At 37.3% G+C, this 19636-nt stretch overlaps 1 protein-coding gene across 3 annotated transcripts in view; it reads right to left on the bottom strand.

The window, feature by feature from the left end:
- The window catches only part of LOC116696725 (glypican-6), a 149585-nt gene that overhangs the window by 24320 nt on the left and 105629 nt on the right, over nucleotides 1–19636 (bottom strand). For 2 of the 3 annotated variants that reach the window (XM_032528062.1, XM_032527908.1), the window contains exons 5-7: nucleotides 8644–8774; nucleotides 6213–6356; nucleotides 2993–3022 (exon numbers count right to left, since the gene is read on the bottom strand). In XM_032528062.1, coding sequence (XP_032383953.1) covers nucleotides 2993–3022; nucleotides 6213–6356; nucleotides 8644–8774 — 305 coding nt within the window. The remainder of the gene's footprint in view (nucleotides 1–2992; nucleotides 3023–6212; nucleotides 6357–8643; nucleotides 8775–19636) is intronic. The other variant, XM_032527982.1, reaches the window with a different exon arrangement.

Below are 19636 nucleotides of genomic sequence, written 5' to 3'. Positions count from 1 at the left end.
TCCTCGTCTTATACACAACTCTCTCGCCTTTGCTGTTGTAGATGACCCAGAACCCAAAGGCAATGTCATTAGTTTTTTTTAGGTATTTGGTCATTAACCAAGGAACTGGAAAGATGGTACTAGATGAAAAGTCAGTGGATCACATTGCTGTTGAGACATTTTACTTTAAGCTTCAAATGTCAAAATTTAAGTGGCACTAAAGAAAAAGTCAGGGGATCACCAAAATCAGTTGGCTTTATTCTCTGTGAAATATGAATGTACATTTCAAGAAAATCCATCCAAAAGTTGTTGAGAAATGTCAGTCTGAACAAAAGTGCTGGACCAGTCAACAATGCAATTCCTAGAGCTGTGCCACTAGCATGGCTAAACAAAGTCTGAGCTGAGCCGCAATACTGTACAATGTAACAGTTCGTAGTGCAGTAATGTTATGTTTTCAAATTTAGCAGAGGGTTTGTAGCAGACACAAAATTCCATTTCTTAGTAATTAAACACATCTTCTGTGGGATGCGATCAATTTAAGTATTTTTTTTACCAAGGCAGTACGCCACAAAACAATACATATATAAATATATGCAAACAAAGTCAGTGCTTTACAGTAGAACAGCCCTCTCCGACTCAAAGAGAAGCTTTTCTTTGAATTAGAAGGAGAAGGTCATTCAGTCCCTGTGATGAATCAGCACCCCAGCAAGACAGATTTCTCTGTAAACACTGTAGGGGCATACCATTAATATAACTTATACAGTATCATACAGATTAATTAGCATTCAGTTGCATGGGCAAATAGTCCAGTTATCTTACCTACATTAAAAATCACAGACAAAGCAAAATATACCCAGCCAATCATAAAACAAAGCACATATAATACCATACATCATTGTTTTAACCAGTACTATATTTGTATTTATTTAATATATATGTTGTCAATGAAGCAACATATGTGAACATAGGTCAGCTACATGACTCTTTATAATAAACCCACTAGCTTTAAATCATTTAGCAGTGAGCTGGAAAAGGAAGAGGATTGGACTGTGTATAAGCATTTTTATCTAATTCTGTTCTGATCTGAGGAGAAGATGACATGTTAGAGGTACTAGCACAAATCACCCGCAAACAAACCAAGTTTGAGACATGCTGCAAATTGATTTGAGAGTAAACTACTTAAGTAAATATATAATGAGTAATGATGACTGATACAGTACATAGTCATCATAAACCTCTAGGCTCATGACTACCACAGTCATATTTACTAAACATTTTGCTCCTTTTTTCTGTGCCTGAAACCAATGTTGTTGTGAAAACTAGCAGATCTCTGATAATCCCGCCACTGAACTGAACCATTTGACCTTTCCTTCTCTCTGAATGAATGTGTGCAAAAGTATCACTGATTGTGTAATTATCTCTAAACTAGCAAATCAGACCCTAGTTACATTCAGACCGTGAGTGTAACACAGAAATGTTGCCCTGTGATTTTTTGTACATACATCATGCTTTCTGTATCCAAGGTTTGAAGACTTTAGGCTAATGAATGCATGTATAATCACAATATGTCTCCTATACAGTCATAGTAGGATCATGCTTCTTTACCAAGCATTTTACCACGAGCTGTAGATGTTTAGTTTTGTATGTAACAGATAAAATGCTGACTTTGAACATACACAACAGGCAGCGACAAGCATATTGTTCTTTATTCAGGGAAGATGTTGACAATGTATTGTATCCCTTCTTAAAAAAAGTAATACATTACACATATAAATATTGGGGACTAAATATTCTCGTCGTTAGTAAATTATTGAGTGAGCACCAGTATGGATTTGGGAAAAATAGAACTACTACCTCTGCAGTGATGCTGGTGGTAGAAGACATGATAAAGGCAGTTAAGTGTCCCAGTGGTATTTATAATAACCTAGAGAAGGCTTTTAATAGTATAGATCACAGCCAATTATTGATTATTGAGTAAGTTTGGGATAAAAGGTATAGTTTACTCTTAAAAACTACTTGTAAAAGAGATTTGATAGAAATGTGTAACTCACTTTTGGTTTTCAAAAGTATGGTTTGTAAAGCTGTGAATGCCTTTTATTTTTATTTTTATTTTTTCTGGAAGGTACAATAAATTGTAAGAATGCAGGATAGGCATATATAAGCTTTATGCTTCTGCCTGTGCCTTTTCAGTCATGTGTCCTAAATTGTATATGTATATGTATATGACTGACTATAAACAACTACTAGTATTGTTGTGTGTTATTATATTCTTAAATAATTTATATTTCCCTTATGTCAAAATTAACTGATTTCTGACATATTGTTTGATAGATCAACTGAGTACTACAAAAGGCTTTTATATTAGAATTCAAGATTCAAATGATTAAAGATATGATTAAACTAGTCACAAAGCCTGCTCAACAAAATCCTTCAGATTCTTCTTCTTATTGGTAACCAACAAAAGTATGCACAAAATCAAGCAAAGACTAAAGAGCATACTCTTTCTCTACATCACAAATGGTGCACAAAATTGGCCCAGCATGCACAAAAAATGTACGTAAACCAATCTTTGCTAGGTCAGCAACATGCATGGGCTGGCAAATTATAAGTGCCCCACAACCTGGGTTGCGTGTCTTTTAATAGTGGGAAAACCCGGAGGGAACCATAAAGAAAAATGTGAAATTCAAACAGTAGTAACAATGTCAGAGATTAAAACTCACAACCGTCTCACTGTTAGACAATGACAACCGTAACCACTAAACCACAATGCTGCAAAAGCTAGCTTATTTTAGACAAAACAAGAAATGGACAAAAATCATGAATATTGACCTCCCTAGACTATAAAACATCCAAAATAATTCTATCAAAGTAAATAAACAACCATGTCACAAACAAGCAATTAATAATAAAAACAACTGAATAATGTAAAGAAGCCAAGCTCAATAGGCATTTTGATTAAAACACCATAAGACAGATCACATGGTGAAAGTAAAAGGAGGAATGGAAATCTTACACTGTGTTGCATTGTCCTCCACACAACCCTCTGGGAGCAGCAGAGAAATGAAGAAGAAAGAGATTTAATTGGGCATCAGAAAAATCGAGAGACAGAGAGAAAGAATAAGAGCAAAAGAATGTCTATTAGTTAGTGAAGTAAAAAGTTAAATGATAAATGGTACAGCTGAATATTTCATCCACCGGCCTCCTCTCACTATGCAATTTAGTACCTCAAACCATTTTATTCCTGATAAATTTTCTACTGTGAAATAATTTTAAAAATATGTTGCCATCAAATCTGATCATTGGAAAGATCAGGACCTACAGACGGCAGCGCTACATGGGTACGCAGTAGTTTTTTTTTTTTTTTTGCCCTGTATGTAATGATCTGCTGAATTCAACAACAATATTTGAAAGGATCTGGTGATTCACACAATTATTGTGGTTCACTTAACGTGTTTATTTTTACAATTACAACTAGAATTTGGGTAGTATCGATGACACATGACAATCGGCAGCCTTTAATCTGCTTCTCTGCTCCTGCACATTTTCCATTTTAATCCTATCTAACAAAACTTGTACAGCAGAAGATTATCAACTGTGCCTTTTATTTGAAAAGGACAGAACGTTTAATGGATTTGCCATTTGAACAGAAGATTACATAAAGAAACATTTAATAAATGGGTTGGTCAAAGTACAAATTAGTGACATAACAAATATGGTTTAATAATATCCAATCCATGGCCTTACATGCAGTAATTGTTTCACTGAAATGTCTCTCAGTCTAATTCATTCAATTTACACTAATGTTGTACAACATAGTACATTTGTTAAAGAGAAAATTTGATGAAGACACTATGTTGTGTTATTATTAGAAGGATTAACAATGTATCGTACTGTATGACATGACAATAATGCAGATTGACATGGAACAAAAGAATTTACAATTACATTATGATGCATTTATGATGTGATATTTATTAGGCCCTTGTAAGCACCTAGAGACATCACAGCAGCATACATGTTATAGCAAAGCCAGAAAAGATGCACAGCTTCATTAGCATACAGCTAAAGAGATCAGAGTTTTGGGTTGTGGGACTTGCTTTAACACCTTGTTAACTTGAATGGCTCTTTTATTGCCACAATTAATGTCTTAGGATTTGTCATTATCCTTAACTTTGGTGGGTAGATGTTGGATCTGTTTTAGCTTCCTCAACACTGATTCTGGGAGCAGTATAAATTCTGGGCTAGGGCCCAGGTCCCACTTTTTTTGATTAAGTACATTTTGTAATCGGTTCTAATGGCTCTTTTCCTGCAGCAATACACACTCTGAGGTATATATCTAAAACAATATGTCCGAGTAGGTTAGTGCAAAGCATGTTCTTTCTGCAACCTCTGGCACTGAGAGTGTGAGAAACTGTAAAGTATTTTTACTCTTATCACAGTGTGGTGTAATTCACACAGAACCTTGGGCCTACATGGACTATATGAACATAGATTTATAATAACTTTTCTTTAAATCTTTTAGGGCCTGCATTTTGTTTCTGGTCTTTGGACTTCAAGTACATCTCAAAAACACTTCTGGATAGAGTGTTTAGCATCATTTTGTGCTACAATATAGATTTCTTAAATAAAACCATCATGAACTGGCTGCATCATACATAATTAAGCTTCAAAATAAGAGCCCAAACAATTTAGGAGACTGTTGTTGGTCTTGGTACAGCAATTCTGGCAAATCTGTTTGTCCACACTGGGAGCTCCCAGTCCCGGCAGCAAATTTGAGTTTTCTGAAATGGTGGCATGCCCTACTTTACCTTTCTCCTCCTCTGATTGTATTACCCCGGTATTCTTACCCTACCCAATCTCACTAATCATGCCTAATTCTAACCAAACCAACAAATGAAGGCAAGTTCTAGCCAATCAAAGGCAGAATAGGGTGGGTCATTTTTTTTCCATGCTAGGAAAAGCAAATTTGCTAAAGATTAACAGAGTTTTTAGTGAACACGGCCGGATGGGACCAAACACTGCCTCAGAGACATACAGAGGAGGTCAGTTTGAGGACAGGGAATACAGTACCAAGTTGGTTTTCTTTCTGGGTTTGGCTACTGGCTCCCAGGTATGAATCTAACAGAGGTAAACGGCTAGCTGTTACTTAAAGGTTCCATGACATGGTGCTCTTTGAATGCTTTTAGATAGACCTTAGTGGTCCCCTAATACCATATCTGAAGTATCTTTCCAAAAATTCAGCCTTGGTGCAGAATTACAGCCACTTGAGCCAGTCCCACAATGAGCTTTCCATAGTATGTGCCATTTCTGAGTCTGTAGCTTTTTAAGAAGGGGGGGGGGGGGCAATGTGGATGCTGGGGGTGTGGACTTGACCAACTGCCACTTTGCTTGTTTGAAAGTCATGATGTCTCTCTCTCATGGGTGGGCCATATTCTCTGGGCGGTCAAAGCAGAGAAAGGGGAGGTAATCTTGACCCTTATGACCTCATTCATTTTCTCAAAGGCAGGACACCCAGGGCTCGGTGTACACCTATCGCTATTTCTAGCCACTGGGGGACCATAGGCAGGCTGGGGGAACTCATATTAATGTTAAAAACCTCATAAAGTGAAAATTCCATGCCATGGGACCTTTAAGCAACAAGTAGCCTAAATCTAACGCTATCTGTCCTAAACTCAGTAAATCACCTCTGTACAGTATTCACTGTAAACTGGCCTTAAAACATTTAATGACCTCTTAATGATCAAGCCAAATTGTTTCACTTTACTTGAGGTGAAGGAAAATATTCACCACACAATTCTAATGGTCTCATGATAGACAAGCACTTACGACAATTTAATGTGATGTCAACACATTCACCTAAATAGTTTCCTCAAGTTTGATAATTAGGCCTGCTTTGACAAATATAAAACAGGTTATGTTATCTGGCCTAATGTCAAGTTGTCATAACAGGGGCAGCTACTGGCTTGCCCGGTGGGGGCGTTTGTGCCATGTTGGCTGGGTCCTGCAGCGGCCCGGGTTCGGGTTCGGCCTCTGGCCCTTTGCTGTGTGTCGTCCCCCGTCTCTATCCCCCTTTCCTGTCCGTCCACTATCACTACAGTGAAGGGAAAAATTCCCCCCAAAATAATCTTTATATAATATTTTTTTTCTATTTCATTTAACCATTCATTTATTTCGTCATTAACCTTCCAACACAGTTGACAATATTGGCCTTCTTGTATTGTTTCTGTACATACCAGTCTATCCAGGCTGGTTCCAGTTGCTGTGGTTGGCCTCTCTTCAGGGGTGTAGGGTCTGAAGCGAGCACTGAACACATCTGAGATGCCACGCGCAGACCTGCCTATTCCTGATGGCTTTGGCTGGCCACACCCTTGAAAAACCTAAAATAAACATAGAATGAACAGAAGGAGATACAATTACCACAGAGACGGGGCAAAGAGGAAAGAGGATACAGAGTGGTGTTAAGTATTTACAGCATCTTTAGGAAATTGTCTGATTTTGCAACATTAACACAATATTTCTTATTTATGGTGAGATGTGAGCTTCACTGCTGTGCTGAATAGTACTGAATTGAAACAAGGTTATTTGCAGTCCAAAGCCACATGGACCCTACACTGAGCCAAGGATAAGCTATTTCTTTGTAGAATACACATCCAATTGGATCTCACAAAAGTTGTAGTTTGCTTACACCAATGACATTTTTCCCTTCAGAAGCTTTTGACAATTTGCTCAGAGCACAATTTCTGGTCTGTGATTTGAGATAGAAAACTATATAGAGCCAGCCTGGAACCAATGCCGTATATCAGTGCCCGACGCTCCTTTTACTGTACAGGACGTGCCATATTGATGGCAAAAAAGAGAACGGAATTAACCCTTGATATGCTGTTTCTCACATGCAATTGAAGGCTATTGTTACAGTACAGGATAGTGGCTTCAAAATGAAATACAAATCTCATATATTTTACCAAAATTCCTACTCTTGCAGGTCAGACTGCAACCACTTTATCACAAAGATAATGTAAATGAGATATGAGTTAGTGTATAAACCTGAACATGAACATATATGAACCTGAAAACTTATTATGTATATATCTTATTATATTTCATAGGCCAATGGTATTCTGATTTGCAACCATGACAATTTTGGCTTTGCAAAACATAGAATGTCTTCATTTTCTTTAACATTCTACACTTGGACAAACACTGCTTTTGCTCAAATAAACTGATTTCACTTTCCTAAAATGTAAACTAAATACAAACAAAATAAAGTGTTGTTGCTAATAGTGAGACAAAATATATTAATATTATGGCAACCTTACGCTAATCAATGTGTAGTTCATAGAGGTTCATTTTGAGAATAGATGTTTTCAGACAGCTTGGTCTCTACAGGCTCTAAGGGCCCAAACAACACACCACCAAACCGCACGGCTCATTAGCATTCCTCTCTGGCCGGTTTGCCGACCCCTGGCTCTGTATGTGATGAAGCACTCTAATGTGCTGCATGTCAGGACAAGAGGCTGTCTTTTCTCTAATACTGTATGTATCAATTCTTCACAATAATTACAATTCTGTAATTCTTTACATCACACAAGCAAACCGATTTTCAACAGGTCTGTGCTGCAGGAAGGACTGTAATCTCAAAGCAATCTGTCTTCCAAGCAATCTGTCTTCCAAGTACAACCTTGTAGGGAAGAGGTGTCAAGTGCATAGACACAGGGTAAAGTTGTAAATTGCAGCCTTCTTGATATGAAAAAGAATGTGACATGTAATTCCCACTGACTTTTGTAACTCTGGCATCAAGATAGGCCAGACTACACCAAAGGGTCTGAATAAAATGTTGAACTGAAAAACCTGCCTTGGACAAAAAAGACAATGACATACTATTCTGTGTGGGATAATACCCTAAATGTGTTCCTTGAAATTCAAAACTCCAAAGACTTCCAAAGACTGATTAGCAATTTGTAGACTGAAGAAGAAATGTGTTGCTTCTCTTGCATGTTAAACAGTCTCCTAAAATCCCCTTTATATACCTCTAAATGTCTAAAAGATCAGTATCCCCGTCTTGCATCCCAGGTGTGGTTAGGTTTGGACACCACTTTGATTAGGTTATGGATAGATAACGTTTTTTTGTTAAATATTGAAAAATTAAACTCACCCTGTCTCAGGTTATGGCACAATTTGTGATATACCATTAAAATAAAAATGAAAACAGAAAAAACAGAAAGCTTTAAAATATGCATAAGATGTAGTCTGTCTGCTCTCAATGGGCATAGAGTAGTACAGTCTGGTGCTCAAATAGCAAAGGGTCAGGCCCCATTATCTAAGGGGAATTTTCACCCACACCATGAGAATTAAGATGGATAAATAAATCTGCAATAATTAGAATGTGCTAAATTGAAGTAGACTCAACTACTGAACTCAACTTATTCTCACTGTTTACTATGTTACATTAACTGTTTGTTTTCCTTCCCTTTCTTTTTCTATTCATGTTTTGTATTGTCTCATTGTAATTATCTATTTTGCACTTATTTATAAAACATGACCATACAAATAAGAAAATTAGGTATAAATAAGTTAGTGTATACAATGTTTCAATGTAAAGATGCATTATTTTTAGAGCAAATCACATCATAGCATAGCGAACAAAGCTCTTTCAGAAGACAGTACCTTGGCTGACACTTGCATGCTGTTGCCCTGCATGGCCATGATGGCCTCAGAGATCTTGATGTCAACTGGCTCTATAACTGCTTCAATGTTGAAGGGTCCCTCCAGTCTGTCTGCCACCAGTAACATAGCATCTGTCATGACACAAAGGACACATGTCAGCTCAGAGATAATAAACACTCACACAGACATTTTACTTCTTTTGTTTACGCACACATGTTAGTATGTTCACATCATCTCTGAGCATTAACAAAACGCGGTGCAAAATCCTCAGGGTGCTTTGCTCCTTCATTTTTCTATGACATGGGTCTATCTAGGAGAACAAAGAAAGGGTCCCTTCTCCAAATGTGTTGACCGCCAATAATCGCAAACACAAAAAGAATCTGCTAGTACCTTTACATGAAAACACGCAAGCACGCACACACACAGATATCTCAATGTGCTACACCTACAAATAACTTAAACATAAAACAAATCATTGACTTGCAAACATGCTAATGAATCCAGTTAGACAGACACCGACAACACTTCAGATTTATTTATTTATTTATTTGCATTTGTACTTCTAAATTGTGAAAGCATATCAATGAATGCATAACTTCCTGACTATGTATCATCCTTGTAATTACTTTTTAATCACATATCTCAGACACACAGTGCTTAGTGTGTGCTTAGACACTTAGTTCTTTCTGTCAAACATGAATTCGATAAGGCAGCACAAGCAATCAAATCCTTTGCTTTATTGTTAAGCATCACTTAGAAACATCTGATGGCAAGTAATGAAATCAGGTACATACAGTACTTCTTACATCACATTAAATCATGTGTTTGGAAACCAAAAAAACAAACAGGCACCATGACCTTATCTGTGGGAATTAATCAATACCCAAAACAGATTGCCCACCGAACTGCCATAGTTTCATAAAAACAGTGGGAAATTAATATGCTAGCACACAGGAATAGTCTATAGTTCATGTCAGACTGGGAGATGTCAAGTGTGGAAATAATGTGTTTGATATTTTCATTTGACTCTATCTTGTCTCTCAAAAAAGTAATTAAAATTTCGCCAAGTCTTGTTTGAGGGGTTAGAACTGGTTAAGTGGCAAGGGTAGAGAACAGGGATATCACTAAGACTTTCATCTCTGTGCAGTGACATTTGCAGGGATGTGGACCAATCAGGAAAAGCCTATTTACCCCTACGGGAGACACTGTTCCTCATCCTGTGAGTCTTTAGTAGTACTAGAATGCAAATCATTAGATTATAAGTGATATTAACTAGAATGTTGATGCAGACAGATCACTGGCCTTTTGTCCAGCTCTGTAAATTTAGTGAGCAAAGCCTGATGACTACACTGGCAAAAAGCACAACTTCCGCCATCCCTGCTGGTTTCAGCAAATGCCCGAACCATTGGCAAAGTGAATGAATTGCATATAAACTGCCAAAATAACTTCCAAACGGCTTCTGTTGACATTTGAAAACTGATTTTGTAAATATAATCTTATAAACAAGGGACTTCCCTAGATTTTTTTTATTTCAAATTAAATTTCAAAAAATAGCAATTAACATAGAAGAAGAAACAAAACTTAGATTATTTTAATTTCAATTCATCAAAGTTTAAAGAAAAAAGCTGGAACTATTAGCTGGAACTATCTCTGCTATTGCAATTGTACAGAATTTTTTTTTTTTTAATCCATCTGTCTTTCTGAGTGTATCCACACAGAACATGGAACATTCGTGTTTCGCAGTTTAGTTTTTTTATTTCCGCAAGTGGTTCAATCACCGCAAATTTTGAATAATGATAAAAACAAGCCACCAATAAAATAATGAGTTTTTCTTCTCGCCATCAATAGATTTTATCGGACGCCAATATGATAATTCTGTTCATACCGTCAAATACATATAGAGATATTGATCAATTGATTCATTTGGTCATGCAAAATAGTACCATTTTTGACAACGATAAAGAGAATATCTGGGGAAGTGTTGCTGTTAAACTTGCTTGTGATGGTGAGTAGCCTTTAACAGAGGGGTAAACATACTTCCTTGTCAAGGTCACCTATGGAAAAACACTAATTTCCAACTACATTAGCTATTGTTATGCTATGGACTATAAATACCTGATCAATTATTTCTGTTGTTTAAACTTACAGTTCAATAATTTTATGACGATTGTGTACAGAACTTTAATTTTCAGAGGAATGCACGGATCATGACTATTTGTGTCAGTTATGGTTGAAAGGTTTGAACATCAAATATTGTCAACGAATGTTTTCCCAATTTATGTTTCGTTTTTTTGGTTTCATTCCTTGTGTGTTAAGGCCTTTAATAATGTTTTTGTTGGTGAGTATTTTCAGCTGTGGATTTGTTGCACTACTGTATTTATAGCAGCAGGACAGTGTATGTGGGATCAAATAAAAAACTTCAGTGCCAAGGTTCAACATAAAGAAGAAATGTATCAGCCAGTGCAACAATAACAATGTAAGTCATTGGCTCAAGGCTACACAGACAACACTTGCTAATAGGATCAATTCATTGTTGGTTTTGGTCTTTTTGTGACATTTGTTTATAATAAGAAAACTATTGAAAATATCACAGGTATCTGTTGCTGACTTATTATCACTGTTGACATTTCATTGTTTCAGCAATGTTCAAAATTACAAATCATCGCCAGTGAGCTGTAAGAAAATGTGGGACTTTGGAAGCACTGCTGAGCACTTCAACAAAATCAGGACAAGAAGTCATTACACAAACAACAAAACCCAGATCATCTGTCAGTGATCCATGACGGCATGACTCAGAAGGGTTTTTCTGATAGACCACCTTGTGGTTAAGGTATGATTATGTTTAGGCAACTGAAACTACTTGGTTGTGGTTAAATGATGGAACATCTTAAGTGCTAAAGCTGCAAAGCTTTGTACTGCGGTGAACTTTTGCTTTACTTTTGCTTTGCTTTTCACATTGTGTATTGTAGCCTGGTGTGGAAAAGTTTACTTGTTTAGTGAGAAAAGCTTAGGAGTAAAAATGACAAATAAGATAATTGGGGTAATTCATGTCTAGCGCTCACAATTACAGTCTAACAGGCCAGCAATGAGGAAAGCAAATACCTTTCAAGACTGTCTTGACCAGCCTTTGCAGAATTATGCTCCTGCCCTCAGGCCAGCATTTTAGAGTGCCTGTCAAGAGACCCAAAGAACATAAAGTCTGCCTCCGCTCAGAGGCCATTGACAGGGCAAGATATTAAGCTCACCTGCTTCACTGAATAGAGCAATTTAGAGGACAGGTGAGTACAGAGGAGATCCATTTAAAGAAAAGTGAATTTAAAACATGAAGATTAATACTCAAATTAATTAACATTTATTAACACTGCAATTAACACTGTATGAACTTGTAATAATATGCAGGGTCCCTGTCTCAGCCAAGCAGAATTCTGCACTTATTCAATGCAACCCAGCTTCATCAAAAATGAACACATCCTCATAACTAAACAACAGAATAGGTCACATTCCTATGATTCCCAAACAGACATATAAGACTGTTCTATTTACTGCTACAGGGTGGCCATTTTTATCACGCAACTGTGACACCTGATTGCGGTGCCAGTTTTAATCATGTGAACATTCTATTAAATGTAATGGCCACCGTTTCAAACACATAGTTAATGTTGTGAAACAGTACTAGTTAAGTTTGGTGAAACAAAATTACTTAGGGTTAGGAAATCATCAGGGGTTGGCTTAATAAGTCATGTAAAACTACTAAAACAAGGACGTAATTGCATCATGGTCTAAGGTCTGTAAATGCTCCCTCCTCCCCCCAGTCTCCTGAGTAAGATTCCTGTGTTTTTTTGGTGCTGTTATACTTTGTCACCTCACTTCCTTGTTTGCTCCCATGATAATAACAACTTCCCCCAGGAGGTCGAAGCCTAACAGCAAATGTAAATATGGGTCGTTATGGGCTGCTATCAAAATTGACCTATACAGTCGTTTTCTAGTTGAGGCCGATCTGATTAAAAACATATCTGTTGTATTTAAGTGTATCAATCAGTTTAGGAGATTTTGGTCAAACATCTTATGTTTAAGACAGATCTACTGGTGATGGTGGGGAATCTGGGACTTCCAAATGTTGTCATACATTTACATGCTTTTTTCTCGGATTCAAAGCCGAAAGACTGATACTGATAAACAAACAGAACTGAAAAGGTTTATATATCATGAGATAAAAGAGCACAATCACTAAACTATTTTTTCTCTACTCACTGTAGACTCCAAGATGTTAAAATGTATGGCCTATTGCTTCGAAAAAAAGCTATTGCAGCATTTTTTACTATTTCAATTCCATTCCATTCTGTTTTAGCTTAGTGAATATTGCTTTATTTGGCTTATGACCTACTGTAATTTCCTTATTGGGTTTAACAGTTTATTTACTTTTTTCTCATACTGTAGTCTGATCTGATGTTGCTTGTGATTGGAAAATCCAAGGTTAACAGAGCCAAATCATAACCAGCATTTTGGAACAAGTAAGCATTTATTTGGGATTGCCATAGTAAGATTAAGTGATGCTAAATTATTCAGAGACAGCCAACTAACTCAATTCATGATCCACAATACTACACTATAGTATCTCAGACAGATTCTGACCAAAGTTGGAGGAATGATGCACCTTATATTGGGGTTAAAAATTGCAGTTATTGGCCATATTAGGGTGCTAAAACTAAGGAATAACATTTCCATCTTAATGGCTGCAACTGCAGCATCCATCTAATTTTGATGGAAACATTATTTATCCTGCTACTGAATAATTCCCACACTTAAAACCAAGGATCCTTGTGAACAAAACGTCAACTTTTTTTGGAAATGTCAACTCTTTTTAAATAAACCAAGGCAGAGGTGATAAGTGTGTGCCGGAATTGACTTTTTTCTTTGGAAACGGATCTTCGTGGGAATTGATTCCGTGCACCACAAAGGTGACAAAGCAAGTATTGTGTGTTTTGCCTTCTACTCTGTTACTGATAAGCCAAAGACAAAGAGAGGTGTGTATCATCTGTCTTTCTTTATTATATCTCCCAAGTCAGTTTATTTCATTTTTTCCATGTGAAAAAATACTAAAACCTTTGCACAACACCTGAAACCTGAAACATCTCTCCCAGAACCTGTCAACTAAACTTGCCAAATCCCTAAACAAATCCAAATCTGTCTGATAACAGCTTAGTATGTACAGCATTTAGGCATCTTGCACAAAAACACATATTATATTAACTTTTTTTTTAGGTTGTGTATGTTATAAAGCAGGTCTGTTCTTTTACGGCGTACTGTGGGAATTGAGCAACAGATAGACCCCATTCTTCTGTTTGTTAGTGGCTGTACCTTTGAAGAGCACTCCTGTTTGTTTACTCTGGAATCTCAAATTGTGCGTGATGCTTGGTTAGATTTCCATCAGGTGCTGGCTAGAGGTCACTGTGTGGGGCCAACCTGAGTCCTGTGAAGTCTTCAGCTGCCTATGTTTAGCAGAGTACTGCTCTAATGCTACCGCAGAAAAAGCCTCAGTGGAATACAGTGAGAGGGAAATTGGCAGCAATTCTGTTACTCATTCTATAAAAGACTCAAATATCTAAATGATATCCTCAGCTGAGTTCTGACAACCTATTTTTCATATAGCTTAATGAATATTTGATGGATTGTAAGTATGAGTCAGCCGTATGAATTTCTTGGAGTAATGGTTACTTCTACATGCCTAAATAACTTCTGAAAATGTCACATACGGGAACGCTTTTTTTTTTATAAAAACGGGCTGTTGATGAAAAGCAACTTAAAGATTAATCTGTTCAAACCATAAAGAATTAGGAGGGCAAAGAAAAGCACATGTTATAGTGCACAGGCTGTGCTATACTGCCAGTCTTTATTAATTTGGTCACCAAGTGTCTCTTAAACTTTACATTGGTCCTGGACAATGCGTATCGTTGAATCAACACAGGACAAACACATTGTTTGAAGGAACAAAGTCTCATGATCATATTTGTGGAAACCATTTAAAGATTCAGAAATCTCTGTGACAACATCATTTTACTGACATTAGTCAAAATAGATATTTTGTGCCTCTGTAAATTTTGATTCAGTTCATCTATTTAATGCCTTTTGTAACCTTTGGACGGTTTGGCTAAGGCCAAAGAGTTACCTGTTAAAATAATAATAATTCTAATAATGATAATTTCTCCTGTTTATTTGGTTTATTGATCCCCAGTGGGGAAATTACAATTTACAATCTTTGTTAGAAATCACTACACATGGGCCTGAAATTAAAACACATGCTCAGGACCTATTCATGTACAGTGAGTGGGATATGGGGTGCCTTGCTCAAGAGCACCTAGCAACACCCAGGAGGTGAACTGGCATCTATCGATCTACCAATCCACACTGTACTTTGGTCCGTACCAGTGACTTCATTCAAAAGGGTTTAAAAAAGCTTTTTACTTTCTGTCATTTTCTGGTTTGCAGACAATACTGTAGAAGCAGAGCTTGGTAAGGGTTTTAAAATTCCACCTTTGACTTGTATTTAATCAGATTGCTTTAAGGTGAAACTTTCTGTTTCTGTCTACCAACTGTCAGATTTGGAATATCTATGCGATTTGCACAAAATATTGTTAGTACTTGTACAAAAATGTGTACACTGAAACACATTAAAGAGGTTACTGGTTTTAAAAGTATTTATGTTTTACACTTTTTGTATTTTAACTCTTGAGACTTATTTACATAGATATAGAACAATTGTTTCTATAGAGGAATTGTTCTATTTCTATGCATATTTACATGTTGATGCTATCAGTATTACTCTTATCCAGGACCACTATTTTTTATAAATGCTTTAATACATCTTTTTGTTTTCTCCTTTATTTGATATTTATCTTGCCTGATATACATTTCTTTTGGCATTAGTTTCATGTAATGATGAAAGGGAGTTGCAGGGCAATGGTGGGAAGTATTGACATGGTTGTTTACTGCTGGCTGCATGGTGCCAACTTCTTTTTCTGCTCTAGGCTGACATTTTCTAATAGAAAACTCCTTTATTTTCACACCCGGAGGTATTAGAGGGGACTCCAACAAACTACTGTGCCTGCAGAGTCTCTTGGGGGACACAGGAGTCATTCATGTCTGAACCACTGACAAAGTAACAACTTTTATGTGAAAATGTTGAAAAACAAATGAAGGGTTCCTAATTATCAAGGGCATTGTAATCCCATTGATGTGTAATTTTATTTATTTAACTTTTTTTATTAGGGTAATTTATGCGAGCTTTTCTGCCTTTGATGGACAGGACAGATAGGTGAGAAAGGGGAGAGAGAGGGGAAAGACATGCAGGAAATCATCACAAGTTGGACTCGAACCCTGGACCTCTGCGTCAAGGCATAAACCTTGATGCAGTTTATGTATATGTGCGCCTTCTCTACCCACAAATGTAAAGATTTTACCCAAAGTTAACATTTCTGCCATCTGATCGCAGTGGTAGATTAACTTCTTAGATAGACTTCTTTTACTTTTGGTCATTGCTCAGTCAATACAATTTTGATGTGGTGAGTGGTGCTGAAGTGTTCAATAAATACACCAACTGTAAGATCAATTTCTGCCACACACTGGTAGATCCATCCTGAGCAGCTACCTATAAAATCGGTGATAATAAATGTGATCTCTGGTTTCTTGCCCATTGCTGGGAAACTAAATAGTTTAAATATTGACAAGAATAACACTGACAAAACGTCTGTGTCCTCTTTCACTTTATTTATAATTTTACAGATGTATACTGATCCAGGCAGATTGCTGAGTTCCTTGAGATATGATATACATTTCTGAAGAAGGAAGTAGGAGACATCTCTACTGAGATTTACCTATGTTAAGTAATGGCCAAAATTCTTGAGTGTGAATTAATAATGATTTCTCTTCTCGTTCAATGGCCGTTGCTAAAGGACATCAGATTTCAGTGGTGGAAATTCTTGGACTATTTTACACCACATACTGGCCCAAGGAAAACTTAAATCCTACTGGGCTCTGCATGACTGCTCTGGAGTCAATGGGAGGACCAAAGTGTCATGTCGTGAACAAACCCAGATTCCAAATGGGTCCAGTCAGGCTTAGACTGTATTCAAAATCATCCTTTGACTTCTTCTTTAGGATATGAAGCCATATCCCTATCCAAATTATTTAAAGTGGTAGCTCCAATGTAAAATACCGTCTGTCATTCTCTTCAATAACAAAGAGGTTGGAGAAAAGATGTAAAACACTGTGACTCTCTTTCTAAAATACATATTATAAAATACTTTTCAAAATCACTACAACTGTGAGCATCAGCAAACATTTGTTATTGCAGCAATTGCCCTTTCTGTGTTGATATGAATTAATCTGGGGATAATTTGGTTGTATTGGAAATGATGAATATAATGCAAAGAGATCTGCCACTTGGGGGCCCACAAATACAAGTTTGCCTAATTATTCAGAATTGAAGTGATGAAAATGGAGGGAATAACATTCACCATCTGCTAGTCCAAACTGGAGAAAATGTTGGCATACAAACACTAAGCATCCAACAATATAAATTGATGACACCCTGCATAAATTTCCAGGGACAGCTGATTATTCCATTTCCAGTAGTGGTGTTTCTCTACATGCTGACAAACTGCACTTATCATGACAAAATGCTGTATGTTGCCTAAACAATACATGAATTAGATTTGTTTGTCTACATACATGTCATGAAGACATGTCTTTGCATTGAAATAAAAAACAACAACTATAACTTAAAAAGTTAATTGAGAAATGCTCCAATATGTTATGTTTTGCTTGTAATAATGGTGGCACAAAAATGATTAAGAGAAAGTTGTTAGGTTACCAAAAACAACTCTTCAACTGCATCGTAGTTATAGCTCCTTGTCAGGGAGACTTCACTGTGTCACTGAGAATGCTCTGGGACATTGCTCCTTGTTTACATGCTTTGCTAGTTTGACAAGCTGAGAGGAAAACTACACTGGCTTTGTTCAACAATGGAATATGTCAACTAAGTACTGCAATACAACTCTTTGTGTTGTCTGTGGCTGCTGTCTCTTTTATATCACAGCATCTAATTGCTGCTCAGCACCTGGAGATATCGTGGAGTGCTTCTTGGAGATTATGCCAGTTTAAAGTGCAGCATGAACACTAAAATCCAGATGATATTGGTGAAAAGAAACATAAAAAGTACCAGTTGTTAATAACTTTGTGTACATTTTTACTAGTTATGTTTAGCTCTATTGATTTTATTTTTCATAATCAAAATCACCTTTCCAGTTTTGGGCAACACAATGACTCTACATTTGGTACTGTCGGAAGATCCGCGGTTGATTTCCTGCGCTAACTCATGAATGTGTGCTTCCTCCTGCCTTTTTGAAAAGAAGCAACTAATGGATTGGAGACTAAATATGGATTAGTGACTGGGGAATATGACAGTTCATTTGTGTTAGCCTTACATTGATCTGGTGACCTTTCCAAGACGTCGTTCCGGCTCTACTTAATACCCATTGCAAAAGGCTCCCGTTGCCCAAATATGGCTTTAGGAAGCATAAAATGACCAATGGAAATTATTTAAAGTCAGTGCATTCAAGCCTTGATTGTAAGCAGAAAGCAGCAATAATTGTATTATTGAAAATATCATAGTCTCGCTTTGCCAGACCTTACTCCACAGTGCTGTGGAGGAGGAGGGTCTGGCTACTCCACACAGCATTCTGAGATGGGAGAGAAAGGTGCTCTGGTTTATTGGTATGTCTTTAAACCAATCATAAGTGGTGCACAGAGTTTTAGTCGTGCAACAGTAAATTCAGATTGGACTAGCTAGCTGTCTCGATTTAACCTGCAGAGATCTTAGGAGCAGTTAACTATAGTCTTCATAAATTGACCAGAGTTTAAAGCAACACTATGTAACTTTTTTATCTTAAAATAGTGTTTCCAAAACCATGTTAGTGTTTCATCAACTCGTAACAGGAAGAACGGCACTTCTGCATCTGCTTTGTGGCTCTCTACTGGATATACATTCACCTATAGGATTATTAGGAACACCATACCAATACTGTGTTTGACCCCCTTTCGCCTTCAGAACTGCCTTAATTCTACGTGGCATTGATTCAACAAGGTGCTGAAAGCGTTCTTTAGAAATGTTGGCCCATATTGATAGGATAGCATCTTGCAGTTGATGGAGATTTGTGGGATGCACATCCAGGGCACAAAGCTCCCGTTCCACCACTCCCAAAGATGCTCTATTGGGTTGAGATCTGGTGACTGTGGGGGCCATTTGAGTACAGTGAACTCATTGTCATGTTCAAGAAACCAATTTGAAATGATTCGAGCTTTGTGACATAGTGCATTATCCTGCTGGAAGTAGCCATCAGAGGATGGGTACATGGTGGCCGTAAAGGGATGGACAAGGTCAGAAACAATGCTCAGGTAGGCCGTTGCATTTAAACGATGCCCAATTGGCACTAAGGGGCCTAAAGTGTGCCAAGAAAACATCCCCCACACCATTACACCTCCACCAGCCTGCACAGTGGTAACAAGGCATGATGGATCCATGTTCTCATTCTGTTTACGCCAAATTCTGACTCTACCATCTGAATGTCTCAACAGAAATCTTCAACTGTCCAATTTTGGTGAGCTCTTGCAAATTGTAGCCTCTTTTTCTTATTTGTAGTGGAGATGAGTGGTACCTGGTGGGGTCTTCTGCTGTTGCAGCCCATCCGCCTCAAGGTTGTGCGTGTTGTCAAATGCTTTTGCTGCTACCTTGGTTGTAACAAGTGGTTATTTCTCAAAGTTGCTCTTCTATCAGCTTGAATAAGTCGGCACATTCTCCCCTGACCTCTAGCTCAACAAGGCATTTTCGCCCACAGCCTGGCCGCACTGGATGTTTTTCCCTTTTCAAACCATTCTTTGTAAACCCTGGAAATGGTTGTGCGTGAAAATTCCAGTAACTGAGCAGATTATGAAATAC

This window comes from Etheostoma spectabile, chromosome 1 (genome assembly GCF_008692095.1).
Source record: "Etheostoma spectabile isolate EspeVRDwgs_2016 chromosome 1, UIUC_Espe_1.0, whole genome shotgun sequence".
Lineage (NCBI taxonomy): Eukaryota > Metazoa > Chordata > Actinopteri > Perciformes > Percidae > Etheostoma > Etheostoma spectabile.
This window is presented reverse-complemented; position numbering and strand designations above follow the sequence as displayed.